Raw genomic sequence first — 14,590 nt, forward strand, 5'->3', positions numbered from 1 at the left:
TAGGGTCACATGGGAGTGCTAGGGGGTCCGGTAACACTTAATAATAACTACACACTATGAATCATTATTTAAGCATTAGCAAATGGTGAATTCGTTATCTGTAAAGTATTAAGTCGACATTAATAAACGTTAGTAAGTAGTTTATAAGTTTAGCTACAAATGCTGTATTCTTGACTTAATATAAGCACATTTAAAATGTGCCTAATGATTGTTTTTCATACTTTGTTAATGATAATTTTTTCATTAGTTCTTTAAGAATAGATCATTAGATCAATAGATCATTCAGAATGCAGAAGTAAATGATTAATAAACTATTCAAATTAACATTCGCACATCTTATTATCCAGGCCTATAGTAATAGTTAATTTGTATGTTAACAAATGCTTATTAAGTCAACTTCATCCAGTTTTGTGACCTAATCTAAAGTGAGGACTATTTATGCTTTGTAAATCCCTTATAAATGACAATTAAAGGCTCTGTTATATGCAGGAAAAAAAAGGAAATAAACAACTTTAATTTCTATTTATTTGAAGATTCACAAATGAAACCGTATCTAATAAAGATTAAAATTTGCAATCTTATCTAAAATAAAATTACTGTACAGTTTAAACATCGCTAAATGACTTTGAAATGTTGCATCATAATATATTGTTAAATGATTATATTGTTGTTTTGTCAAATTTTATTTAATTGTTTTTATTTCTAATTGTATTTTGACACTCCTGTTGTTCGGCAATGTTTAAAGCTTCAAGTAGTTTTATTTTTTACATTAGATAGCAAAAAATTATTGTTAATCTGATACAGAGCCTTTAATTGTCATTTATAAGGGATTTACAAAGCATAAAAGTCCCCACTTTAGATTAGGTCACAAAACTGGATGAAGTTGAGTTAATAAAGCATTTGTTAACATACAAAGTAACCATTACTAAATGCCTGAATAATAAAATATAGAAATGTTGATTTGAATAGTTTATTAATAGTTTACTTACTCATTCTGAACGATTCTAAAAGCCACCAACTACTCTTAAATACAAATGGTTCATAAATAATACAATACTGAATTTAGTAATGAACAATTAATAAGTAATAAAGTATGAAAATACAATCATTAAGCACAATATAAATGTGCTTATAAGTCAAGAATACAGCATTTGTAGCTGTACTTAAACTGCTTACTAACGTATATTAATGTAGATAATGCTTAACAAATATTGAATTAACTATGCTTGATAATGCTTAATAGATGATTCATAGTGTAAAGTAATAAAGTGTTACCCCCATATAGATACTGTTTTCCATTTTGAGGGGGATCTCTCATGGAATGGTCATATTTGGGGGTCTGTTGCATCTAAAAGACTGAACACGCTCGTGTTAAAGCATTATGAAATAAATCAATGTGAATCCACATCAAATCAAGTCTCTTGAAGAAAAGCAATCATTTTATATGATGATCAAATCTCTTTGTATCCATGAACACCAAAAATCTTATTGTTTCTTGAGAAAGCCCAAATGTGCTGATGTGACGAGTATGAACCTCGTTGGTTTTTAATGATGAAACACTGCTTGATGATCAAACTGCATATGTTCTAAATACGTGGATTAAATCCCTCGATACATTCTGATGTTTTGAAGTGCCAGAGTTTTGGATTAACAGATTTTCAATGGTGAGACAGAAATCTCTTAGATTTTATTACAAATTGTATGTGCTTCAAAGATAACAATTTTGAGGATGAATAAATGATGACAATTTTCATTTTGGGGTGAACTTTGAAGTTGTCAAAGCTGGACATACCATATAGCCCAGGACATAACTTTCCAAAGTGAAAGTTAAATCGTTTTGTGGTAGTCAACATTGTGCTAAATATGCTTCCACCACCTATGCTAAATCTGGAACATTCCTTAAATCAGAATGTCTAGGAAACACGCAGAGCTTTGAATCATGAGGAAAGCGAGACGCTTGCATGATTGAGCAGGAATGTTAGTAGTGCGTGATCCAGAAACCATACTCACGTCCAGAGAAGGCTCAGGCATGTCTGCGGGCCCCTGTCCACCAGGCTGGCCATCAGCGGAGGGGTTGAAGCTCATGTCGGGATGCGGGTGAGTGTTTTGGCTGGGCTGCTGTTGGGACGGGGGCTGGCGAGGGGGCTGAGATGATGGGGGGCCGCTGTGATGCAATGGCTGAGCTGATTGGCTGTTGGGGTGGGGGGACGCGTGCATGCCTGGCTGCATGGAAGCATGGGATTGATCAGCACTCACAGGATGAGGCATCTGCGGAGGGAGGACAGAGGAGCGATAAGGTGGAGCTCTACTGCTGAGGGAGATCAAGTGACAGGCCACACACACACACACAGCAGGACGAGTGCCATGCAGATGATTCCACAGCACACACACCCTCAGAGGATTTGATAAATATATACTTTCTTTTTAACCTAGCAAGTGGATTGTCAGATTTTTTTTTTATTCCCCTTTATTGATGAACACACATTTCCTGTTTAAGTGGTTAATTGGTACTGTATGAACTTGTACAATCTCATTTGTACATTTTAGTATGATTGGCTCATCCCACAATAACGGTTGGGTTTAGTGGTGGGCTTTTTATAAGTCATACATTTCATTAGGTCAAATCAAATCAAAATCTTGATCAATTGAACATTTTAACTCTATTATGATTATTGAACGATTATTTATTTATTTATTTTATGTTTTTGCCCTTACAGTTCACTGACAACTTTCCTTTAGTAAATCTGCTCGCATATTACAAGAGAGAGTTTTCTGAATGAAGGGTGCATTACTTGATTTTAAAATAATTGAAGTAAACACACACTGTCTACTTTTGATTGTCTATGATTATTGATTGAAGATCAACGCTGAATCACTGAAATTAAAACACACATTGCCTAAAACGTGGCTCTCTGCGCCGCCCACCGTCGTCACCACTACCAAACCAACCAATCACAAAGCTTGCGCTACGCGTCATGACGTGTATGTGCATTTTTTTGAGAGGTGTGTGGGTATGCGAAGGCTGCATCGGACTGTGCGCGTGCCCTTGGCAGAAGTATAATATCATAATATTATAATAAGTATAAGGTGGCGCAGTGGGTAGCGCTGTCGCCTCACAGCTAGAAGGCCTCGGCTGGGTCAGCTGGCATTTCTGCGTGGACTTTGCATGTTCTCCCCGTGTTTGCGTGGGTTTCCTCTGGGTGCTCCGGTTTCTTCCACAAGTCCAACACATGCGCTCTAGGTGAATTGCGTAAGCTAAATTGTCCAAAGAGTATGTATGTGGATGAGAGTGTATGGATGTTTCCTGGTGATGGGTCGCAGCTGAAAGAGCATCCGCTGCGTAAAACATATGATGGATACGTTGGTGGTTCATTCTGCTGTGGCAACCCCTGATTAATAAAGGCACTAAGCCGAAAAGAAAATGAATGAATGAATAATAAATATAAATCATAATATAATAAGTATAATTCAGCCTTAACCGAGCAGGGTCATGTAACTCCACACAAGTAGGGAAAGTTGACCTGGAAAAAGTTGATTGATTACAGGATCTGAATGTTGATTTTGATTAATTGCCCAGCCCTAATTTTCATTTACTGACACTTTTCTGACAATATGTAAAACAGTTGTTTCCTCATGAGATTGGGCTGATTATGTAAAGCTCAAAAACATTGTGAGATAGGAAATGTGCGTACACACTATAAATAAATAGTCATTCTCCAATAAGCCAACTGGAGCCTTTGAATATTTCTGAGGATAATCGGAGACCCTGGTGTCAAAGAAAATTAAACATTGTATAATCAGATACGTATGTGTTACACATTATTGCCAACGTGTTTTTTAATAGTAAAATGCTTAATTGCTTAATATATTAGCGGGTGGGGGTTGCCTTTCTGGTTTGAAATACCAACAAAAAAAAACAAAACATTATTTTTAGCAATTGTAACCAACATAAATTAAATGAACCCTATAATGTTATCTTTTTTGTGGGCATTTTTTTTTTACCACAGAATGAAAATATGGGCTATTTTCTGCATTATAATTCTGAAAATTGAGCCAGCTTTGTAGAAAACTAAGGATACCAGCTATGTTTCTGTTATTGATACTGTAATTAATGTTCAATTATTGTAGTAAAGATAGGTGGCTCAGATTTTCTTGTGAATTTATGTAAGTTAGTTTTGTATTACCGAGTTCTTTAGAAATACTTTGAACTTGCATTATATTGTTACATACTTTATATTTTACTTATTTATATTTTATTATATTTATTTTATTAATTGCCATCATTCTGTGAATCTTTTTTAAAAGCACTGGTATCATTTTAAAACTAACCACTTGTTAAGTCATGATGTATCAGTGACGTATGGAATACTGTTTCTGCGTCCAAGCCACTACTCATTTGACTTGAGAAAATATTCATTTATGGCCACTTTTTAGTCCTATCACACATTAAAGTGAATTTGATATAAAAGCATGGTGTACACAACAGTCTCTGGACTTGCTGCATCATAAATTCTAAAATATAAAATATATATTTTATATAATCATAAAATATATATATATACACACACACACACACACACACACACACACACACACACACACACACACACACACACACACACACACACACACACACACACACACACACAGAGGCGTAGCGGACATTTTTAAAGTGGGGGGGACGGCTGTATGATATATATATATATATTTCTATATAGAGCGATAATTATTTTTGAAAGTACTACAGCACTTTGTAAACATTTACTTTTACCATTTAATGAGTCTCCCCTATATTTAATGAGTCTCCTCCTCTACAGTTTAATAGAGCGCTTTGACCCGTAAGCAGTTTCGCGTGACGCCACACTTAACAAGCAGATAGTTTTGCTACTGGAATCATAAAAACACAAATAATACCTAACCCTAGACAAATATCGATGCTTGATGTGACCTACCGTGTCAGGCATGCCATGGGCGAGAGGCTTGTCGGGACCCATGAGGCTGTTGGGCACGTCTGGTGGATGTGAGAGCTGGGGTCCGTGCATGAAGTCATTCATGGGAGCTCCGCCACCAGAGTTACCGTGGGGAAAGTCAAAGTTTCCATGGCCCTGGTAACTATTGCCTGATGCACAAAACAGAGAAATAGCAATGAGGAACGATGACCTCAGTAATGCTGAGACAAAGAGATTTAGACAGCTTGGACGGCAAATCAGCCCATTAAAAGCTCACAAGCATTAAGCTCTTCTGACTGTTCTTCTGACTGCAGGGAAAAAATTAAGCATGCTTAAACAGAGGAGCTTGTAAAACACTAAGGAGAGGAGAGGAAAGAGCACTGATCGGGAGCTGACCTCTACCTTGGCCCCCATATTCTCCATTGTTTCCTCCATGCTGAGGGGGGAGCGGTGTGTAGGGCGAAGGGCCGGGACCCAGCTGGGCGATCATATCCATCACATTAGGCATGATCATTTGACTGGGACTCATTGTTTTAAAACGCTTGGCCAGAGGGCCATCTGGGTCTTCCTTTATATGAATGTCCGACTTTATGGGCACCGGCCTCCAACTACACGTAGGGTCAATGTTGACCTCTTCAAACTCCGAACTGCAAGAACAGGACAACATTTATGACTGTTAATTTCTGGATGCTTATGATTGTTAAATGCATTTTTATAGATCTCGCAAAAACAAAATTGCGTGAATAATAAACTTACTTCTGAATGGCATTGAGAATTCCCCACATGTACTGATCCACCTCCAGGCCTTCCAATAACGCTGTTTTACTGGGGACAGACAGAAACGTATAAAACACCCAGCCAAGACGAACAGCGGATCACATTTATTCGGCTGCACAAAGCAAATCTGGTTGTAGTTTGCCACGTACTTGCATACAGGACATCTCCACGTTCCTCTCTCACAGTTCAGCTGCAGATACGACTCTAAGTCAAAGCACTGCAACACAAAGTTACCTCAAATGTAAATAAAACTCAATGCAAAATAACAGATATAGAGATCAGCCACTGAAATATTTTATATACATCAAAAGCATATTAAATGCAAGTAAATTGTCAACTTCAATGTTTAGAATAATAAATACAGGTGAACTAAAGCAGGGGTACCCAAACTTTTCAGCCTGCAACCCCCAAAGTAACAATGTCAGTGACTTGTGACCCCCAATATCCTCTGAGGTGGTTATAAATATAGAAATATGTATGTGAGTGCTGTAAATGTGCCAGAAAGTTTAGTCTGGTGCCATAAAATCAATCTGCTGCATCTGATGCTAATGGCTTTAATATAATGTAATCATCCCAATGGTCGCAATCCAATAGAACAAAACAAATCTAAAGGCTGTAACTATAAACTACTATATATATATATATATATATATATATATATATATATATATATATATATATATATATATATATATATATATATATATATATATCTTCAGTAGGTTATGGATAAAATATGGTAATTTTAATGGTTTAATAAAATTAATTAGATTTTTGGAAAACAACTCACCTTCATTGTCCCACGACCCCCACTTTGGGAACCACTGAACTAAAGTTCCAACGTAATTTACCGTAATAAACATACAATATATAGGCAAATTTAAACTATAGAAATATATAAAAGAATACAGAATCATATAGACTATATAGGTAAATGTAATTAAATTATTTAAAAACAAACTTATGGGGCACAATCTAATACACCATGGTCATATAGGATTTAGTAATTATTACAATCTTAAACCACACTAAATTTAGTTTAGTGAAACTCATAAAAAAAGGTTAATATTTGTTTATATTCTTTTATGATAAATATTATTTGATTAATATACTAATATTTAAAGGGATAGTTCTTCCAAAAAATGTTTATTATGTCTTTACTTGTTCCTTTAACCAGTTTTAAGAGTTCACACTTAGCTGATGATTGGTAATAAAGCGTGTTTGACATGCTGTCCTGGGAGAGAGCCCTGAGCTCATAAGATTCTCCAGCCCAGGGCTTCCTCCCTTTTACAGGGCAAGAGGAAAGTTTGAGCTCAGGTAGATCTCGAGACTCCCCTGCTTATTTATGGATAATGACAAAAAGATATACTGCTGATTAAGAGCTCATCTATGGTTCCAATTTGGTTTGGTCATTTCACCTATGTTGCATGTCTTTGGACGGTGGGAGGAAACTGGAGAACCTGGGGGAGACCCACGCATGCATGGGTAGAACATGTAAACTCCGCACAGAAACATTGACGGGCCGGTTATGTACTCGACCCAGTGACATTCTTGCTTTGAGGCAACAGTGCTAACCACTGGACCACTGTGCCACCCAATCAAAGAAAAGGGAGGAGGAGTGGTGGAAGGGGGAATTCTTTAAGACCAAGATGTCTGAGGTAAGAAACTCTGCTTATTTAATGGGAGTTAGGAATCATCCGATTGGTGAATCATGCGTTAGCTAATGCAGGTCCAGCTGTGGTCAATCATAAGCACGTCATCCTCTCGAAATTAGTTTATGAATAAACTTCCCTCAATTCTTATTCTGTGATTGAACACAGAATATGTTTGAAGTTAACAACTGTAACAAATGACCTCCATAGTATTTATTTATTTTACAACGGACATCAATAATTAAAGGTTTTCATCTTTCTTCAAAATATCTTTCTTTGTGTTTGACAGAAGAAACTCAGAAGAAAGAAATTTGGAACACTTAAGGATGAGTAAAAAGTGAGTAAATGTTCATTTTTTGGATGAATATGACTAAAAAAGGTTGCAAAAATTTTAAAAACTTAATAATAAATTCTATAATGATCTTTTTTAACCTTCATATAATATGAGCATTTACCATCATCAGTCAGATACCTGAATACATACAAATATGCCTTTAAATCAGAGGTGTCCAAACTCGGTCCTGGAGGGCCGGTGTCCTGCATATTTTAGTTCCAACCACAATTAAACACACCTGAACCAGCTAATCAAGCTCTTTCTAGGTACACTAGAAACTTCCAGGCGGGTGTGTTAAAGGAAGTTGGAGCTAAACTGTGCAGGACACCGGCCCTCCAGGACCGAGCTTGGACACCCCTGCTTTAAATGATCCAAACATGACCTTAAACTAAAAATCAAGTCAATATTTTAGTTCCAAAAGATTAGGCTCACAAAAAATTGATGTCAATGTATCATTTTCATACAGGAAATGTACCTTCAGATTTTCCCCTAATTTAGACAAGCTCCAGCAATGCATACCTGCACATGTTTACAGTCGTGTCCCCTGGCAGGAAGCTGGATCCGTCGGAATGTGATTGGACACTTGAGGGACACTTTGATGGCTGTCTGCTCTACTCCATCCTCTCCATTAAGTGTGGCGTTCCCAGTGGACGCTGCTACACTACTGAAGTTTCTTTTAACTGCAGCAAAACAGACAGCAGACATTGTAAAGATTAGAGGTTGATGAAGAAGATAATGCAGAGTGACAGGCATCAGCGGCTCCCAAAGTACACGGCGTCTACTTACTTTTAGTAATGCAGTGTTCGGCAGGAAGAAGCCTCTTCTTCAGGAGCCCCTGCAGGACTGATCTGACCGACGGCCTGTGCACCAGCTGAAGCACGAACAAGTGCGACTGCAACAAGACCACCATCATCAAACAACAGGTCTTCACCACAGAATATCCATCACATGATACACTATCTGCACCGTTCGGCTTTCAGACGGGGGAAGCATAAAACTGATACCAGCAAATGTAGAACAGAACAGAAGTCGCTTCAAATCAGCGTTATCTGATTTGGTATCGCAGCTCTCTGACACGGCTGTTAAATGACAGACTATACATTATTGAATACTCACACAACAACAGGCTGTGACTGTGATCTGGATGGTGTTTCTCCCAGGCTGACAAACGTGCTTTAGGTGCAGGGGTTTGTGCGATGTTTTATTGTCGCCCCTCTCAATGGTGAGCGGTGTGGCGTTCACGCTGACTTGGACGGATGCGGGCCAGTTGGTGTTCATTTGTCGGTCCTCGTGATGATAGCATTTAAACTGCAGTTCCAGATCAGATCTGTAGGATATGCAGAAGAATTAAGGGACTGTTTTATTCAATCATGTTCTGACTTTCTTCAGTGGAACTCAAAATGTTACGGTTTTTTGTAATGCTATGACAACAATATTGCACTTAATGAAATTAAATAGTGACTAGAGGCTGTTAAGCCCCCCAAAATAAGCTCTCCAGTAATCCATATGACTAAAATTATACATTAAGATAGCATGTGATATTAAATGCTGTATTATATACACTATTCAAATGTTGCCATCTGAAATGCTTCTAAAACAAGCATTTTTCTCAGGCTCCTGTGTGTAGGTTCAGTAAATTTACTATGACAAGAATAAGTTCTTTTCATTGATTTAAAAGTAAAATGACTGAGAATAAACACAGGACGCTGAGAAAAACGCTCATTTTTTAGAAGAATATTTCAGATGGCACTTCAAAGATGTTTTTCACCAGTAAAAATGTAACAAACTTGTTGAAACGGGCAGTAAAACATTTACATTGTTACATAGAGTGTTAGAAATGAGCTGTGTCCTTTGCAACAATTGTAAATCTAATTTACAGGTGTGAAGTTCCTGGAGGGTCAAAGCTCTGGACAGTTTAGTTCCAACCCTACTTATACACACAACTATCAAACTAAGGCCCTGTTTACATTAATACGTTTTATTTTAAAACGCATTAGTTTTGCTACGGTTTTGCCTCCCGTCCACACTTCCCCGGAGTCCTCGAGCCCTGAAAACAGAGCTTTTTAAAACAAGGCTAAAGAGGCTGTTTTTACTTGAAAACGCTGCAATGTGGATGTAGGAAAACGAAGACACCTAAAAACGGAGGCGGGGCTGCAGACATTCGCCTGATCTGATTGGAGCTTTTCCCTCAATATTAAGTGCACATGTTCAGCCTTGCACCATTTCCTTGAGTTCAGACTTCGCAAGTTTGATATGGAAAACAAACTCCCGAGGACATGTCGGGTGAAAACAATGTACTTTATAAAGTCATTCGCATCACACTGGCTACGTTGTTTCATCTTAACAATGAAATGAAAGCATGATATAAGGAACTGCCTATTTTCATTTTGATATTAACTTAACAGACACTAAAAACGTTGAGGCATCATGTAACTACATATTTATATGATCGTCATCTTCACTAAATACATATTTATAACAAAACAGAGCCTATAACATAACTGCCTCCTTTCATTTTCCTAGAAAAATATGAATCATACCCTGTCTCTTTTGCTGAATATTAGTTTTAATAATCAACAATGGGCATTATAACAGTATAAAATACAATAAGTTTATACAATGAAATAAAGCCAAGCAATCAGTGAAATGTGCAGAATCAGTGTACATGGTTACATAAATTAATATATTAACTTATCTTTGCACTCAGCCAAAACATGTTACCTGAGAACAATAGATTCAAAACACCAAAGAGTTGTTAGATACAGACAAGATGAATTAAATATCACATTTAACAACTATAGTTAGATGAGATTCAGTGGATGAACCTTGATTAACTGTCCGAACAGTGCCGGTCCCACCTGGGAAGGTGTGCTTAAAGTACCTCCTGACTGCCTGGAGCTCAGACGTCCACATACACCGCAGCGCATGCCAGAGAGCACGTGTGGTCATGTGATGTGCATTTCAGCTGTGCAGTGTGGACTGAGAGCTGTTCAGAAATGCTAGAAATGCCAGTGTGAACGTGGATCGTTTTCATTCTAAAACGCCATTTTAAAACTAAAACGTATTAGTGTAAACAGGGCCTAATTGAGTCCTTCAGTCTTGTTTGAAACCTCCAGCTACGTGTGTTGAAGCAGGGCTGCAACTAAACTATGCAGAACTGCGGCCCTCTAGGAATTGAGTTTGACACCCCTGATCTAATTCATTATAAAAGCAGCAGTATGGTTATCCACAAATCTCCTTAAGCAAATATAAATGTTTGTAAAGTGATATGATAGTGTGTGATATTTGTGTGAGCAAAAGAACAACAAAAGAAATTGAAGTCTGTCAAAAAAAGGTCTTTCTGTGTAATGTGCTATATCCATGTTCATATTCAAATATAGTAAATAAATGTTTAATATCCACACACTGCATACCTCCACATGAGCGTCTGGTGGACGGAAGGCCGCAGATGGAAGACGTGGTTACTGACGGCCAGGTTGTGCTCTAATCTGAAAGGCTCCAGCACCACTCCATCCCTCACAGGGAAAGTCAGTCGAAGCTCCTCATTGGGATTGTCTACAGAAACAAACATTGAGATTAGATGAATTCCTAATCTTCTCATGTACACTACAGTATCAATGTGCAGGAAGCTTTCAAGTTTGGCTTTCACTTCACCTAGTTTCACCCTTTCCCACCGAAGCACATATATTATGAATGAGCTCTGAGTGGATGTGAAAAATGCATGAATCACAGATAAATGTGCAATGGGACTTTTCTCCCCCTCTCAGCTGCAGGTGGCAGATCAAAGGGGGTTTCGCTGGTTTATTCTGATAGACTGTGACCGGGCTTGTAATACGGACAGAGTGGAGATCAATGCAATGAAACGGTTACAGTGTGGATCCTTTTTGAGGGACTCACTTGGAGGCGGAGGCAGAGACGTCATGTTTGGCTTCATGTCTGGAGGAAACGGGGGCTTGACATCCTGACTGGGTGACAGGTATGGAGGGATACTACTTCCTGGGGTCATGGGCGGCGTGGGGTTTCCAGGAACTGGCGAGTGTGGGTAGTTCACCACCTGCCGAGGAGGCTTCAGACAAAGAGACATAACATTACTAAATATCCCTGCTATGTATTCTCTGGACCTCAACATTCTGTATTATTACCAATGAAAATAAGCACATACACACAATATAATGGTTTCACCACCTACCCCATTTCCTTGACTATAGGCATAACCACCTCCAGAGAAATTGTTGTTCTGACCATTAAACGGCTCTTGCTGAAATTGAAATGAGCAGCGAGAATGTAAACAATGTAAAGATCTCCCTTCCCCCATCCCCCAAGAAATAAAGACACTATGTGGTTGACTTTATATATATTTAAAATATTTATTATGAATTCATTTAAATATATTTATTTATTTATTTATTTTCACTTAAAATAACAATTTGTTTATTATTATTATTACTATTATTACTATTCTACAAAATAACAGAAATCAATCCTAAATGTAACTGAAAAACAATATAAAGAAACAATTGGAGTAATATTCTAAAACTTTTGAATGAATATTAATATGAATATTAATTATGACAGTTTTATAGAACACAAAAATATATACGTTTTCAAAAGTTCACACTTAGCTGATGATTGATTATAAAGCTTATTTGGCATGCTGTCCTGGGAGAGAGCACTGAGCTCATAAGATCCTCGAGCCCTGGGCTCCCTCCCATTTGCAAGGCAAGAAGGGAGTTTAAGCTCAGGTAGATCTCGAGAGCTCCCCTGCTGTAGTAGCTAATAAACAAATAGTGATTGCTCTTAAGAGATAACTACATACTAGTAGCATGGATATGGTGGTGCTTTGGATTAGCCTTTATTCTTGGATAACCACTCAATACACTTGCATAAAGTAAATCTTATCTCAGATAAGAAAAGATTTACTGGGGCACTTTTTTGTTTCCCCTTTGCTGCCCCAAGCAAGATGGTGCCCTGAGTCATCGCCCATATTGTCTATGCCTAAATTCGCCACTGGTACATTTGAAAAGCCAAGCAAACTACAGAAATGAAACAGTTTGCATACCATGCCAGCTTAAAAAATCTGACTTAGTTTGCTTAAAATTTAATTTCTTATTACAAATCACTTTGGAGGCTACCATCTCAAAATTCAATCGACATTCATAGGACAGAACCAAGTATTCACACTACTTTGTTTTAAAAAAAGATTCATTACAATTTGATGTATATCAGAATAAAAAAATGTGTCTCCTTTCCCCATGGCTTTAAATAGAATGTGGCCTTTTTAATTTAAAAACCAAGCAAAGTCAATTTACCTTATAATACTGGCCCATGGGTACCCCTGTTGGGGGGTATTGACCAGTGCTCTGTTGTCCTGGCATCCTCTGCCCAGGATAATTGGGTGAAGGAAGTGGTCTTGAAGCGTTTGGGTTAGGGTACTGCCCTTGCTGGTTGGGGAACTGGCCATTGGGTCCAAACTGCTGGCCTCCATAGTTAGGCTGTGAAACACAACAATTGTTTTATCAACTCAATTAGCCAAAAGGAAAATGCCCACTGAAAGTCCAATTTAACCAGTGGTGGTCTTACCTCTCCTGGATAAGGCCTTTTAGTGCCCTGCATGGGCATGGACTGAGGTCTGGGTCCAGGGTAACCCTGTTGAGGCATCCTTTGGCCGTGGCCACCAAAGGGCCCCATGCCTGGGCCTCTGGGCTGGTTCATACCCATCGGTGGGCCGCTCATATTGGAGCTATTCATTCCACCACCCATAGCAGCTGGGTTCATGCCTCCTGCCATGGACGGGGGTCCGCGAGGCCCTGGCTGGTTCATGAACTGGCTGTTGTAGCCTTGCGTAGGCCCCATCTGGAACGAAGAGCAAACCTGTGGAGAAGGCCAATGGCAAGGCAAATGAATAAGTGGACTCATTTAGAAATCCAGGATAGGGTAAGATGCCAAAACTAGAGAGACACCAACCTGGTTGTACTGGTTCATGTCTTTGTTGGTCTCTTGCAGAGCCGCCACAGTAGCTGTAGCAGTGGCTGTTGCTGTAGCGGCGGCGGCAGCGACTGCAGCAGCAGCGGCGGCAGCAGCAGGTTGGGTAAAATCAGAAGGCGGTCGTGTATGAGGGGGCATGCCTATACCACTCGGTGCATTGGGCCCGCCTGGGTAACTGAGTAGAAGGAATATAACACATAAATGTCTATATCTTAACTGACAGAGACAGAAATGTCTGTTTATTGGAACAGCACAGAAATCTTTCCTGGATTTGCACTTGGCACAGCCAGAAGGTGATATCATCCCTTTCGAGAAAAACATCCTTGAACTGAGTGTTGGCTTGGCTTTAAAACCTTGTGTCAAGTATCACTAATGGGAGACTCTTCTATTGCTTATTGAATCTCCCAGAGTGATGCAAAGCAACTTTGTCAAAGAACTTCCCATCATCCAAGCTTGAAACTTCTTGAAACATTACCTTCCCCCAAAGCCGCCTCCTCCTGGGTGACCTGGACGCCCATACATGCTTTGCTGCATGTAGGCCTGGTTGGATCCCCCTTTGGTTGAAAACTGTTGTTGTTGGCCTGGGAACTGAGGTGAGTTAATCCCTGGGTTGTTGGCTGACATACCCGACCCTAGTGCATTGCCTCCAGGGTTCATGGGATTGTTGGTATTGGCCATTGGGTTACCCAATACCTAGATCAAAAGCAACATCTGTTGTAAGATCAATGTTATCAGTGTCTCTGTTTTCATTTAGTAACACTGTAAGTCTGACTCACCTGACTTTGTGATGTATTGGTAACTCCCCAAACTGTTGTAACCACCGACAATGATCCCGGGGCCTGGTTGGCGTTTTGTTGCCAGGGAACGCTGTCATATGGAAAGGACCCATCACT

General features: G+C 38.9%; 1 protein-coding gene across 3 annotated transcripts in view; it reads right to left on the reverse strand.

The window, feature by feature from the left end:
- Positions 1 to 14,590, reverse strand: part of zmiz1a (zinc finger, MIZ-type containing 1a) — a 73,870-nt gene that overhangs the window by 3,256 nt on the left and 56,024 nt on the right. For 2 of the 3 annotated variants that reach the window (XM_056471538.1, XM_056471540.1), the window contains 16 exons: positions 14,474 to 14,588; positions 14,173 to 14,390; positions 13,677 to 13,872; positions 13,293 to 13,583; positions 13,022 to 13,204; positions 11,902 to 11,970; positions 11,610 to 11,778; positions 11,126 to 11,267; positions 8,829 to 9,039; positions 8,499 to 8,604; positions 8,232 to 8,392; positions 5,876 to 5,943; positions 5,706 to 5,774; positions 5,346 to 5,596; positions 4,953 to 5,119; positions 2,011 to 2,268 (listed from right to left, as the gene is read on the reverse strand). In XM_056471538.1, the coding sequence (XP_056327513.1) occupies positions 2,011 to 2,268; positions 4,953 to 5,119; positions 5,346 to 5,596; positions 5,706 to 5,774; positions 5,876 to 5,943; positions 8,232 to 8,392; positions 8,499 to 8,604; positions 8,829 to 9,039; positions 11,126 to 11,267; positions 11,610 to 11,778; positions 11,902 to 11,970; positions 13,022 to 13,204; positions 13,293 to 13,583; positions 13,677 to 13,872; positions 14,173 to 14,390; positions 14,474 to 14,588 (2,674 nt within the window). The remainder of the gene's footprint in view (positions 1 to 2,010; positions 2,269 to 4,952; positions 5,120 to 5,345; positions 5,597 to 5,705; positions 5,775 to 5,875; positions 5,944 to 8,231; positions 8,393 to 8,498; positions 8,605 to 8,828; positions 9,040 to 11,125; positions 11,268 to 11,609; positions 11,779 to 11,901; positions 11,971 to 13,021; positions 13,205 to 13,292; positions 13,584 to 13,676; positions 13,873 to 14,172; positions 14,391 to 14,473; positions 14,589 to 14,590) is intronic. The other variant, XM_056471539.1, reaches the window with a different exon arrangement.

This window comes from Danio aesculapii, chromosome 13 (assembly GCF_903798145.1).
Source record: "Danio aesculapii chromosome 13, fDanAes4.1, whole genome shotgun sequence".
Classification (NCBI taxonomy): Eukaryota; Metazoa; Chordata; class Actinopteri; order Cypriniformes; family Danionidae; genus Danio; species Danio aesculapii.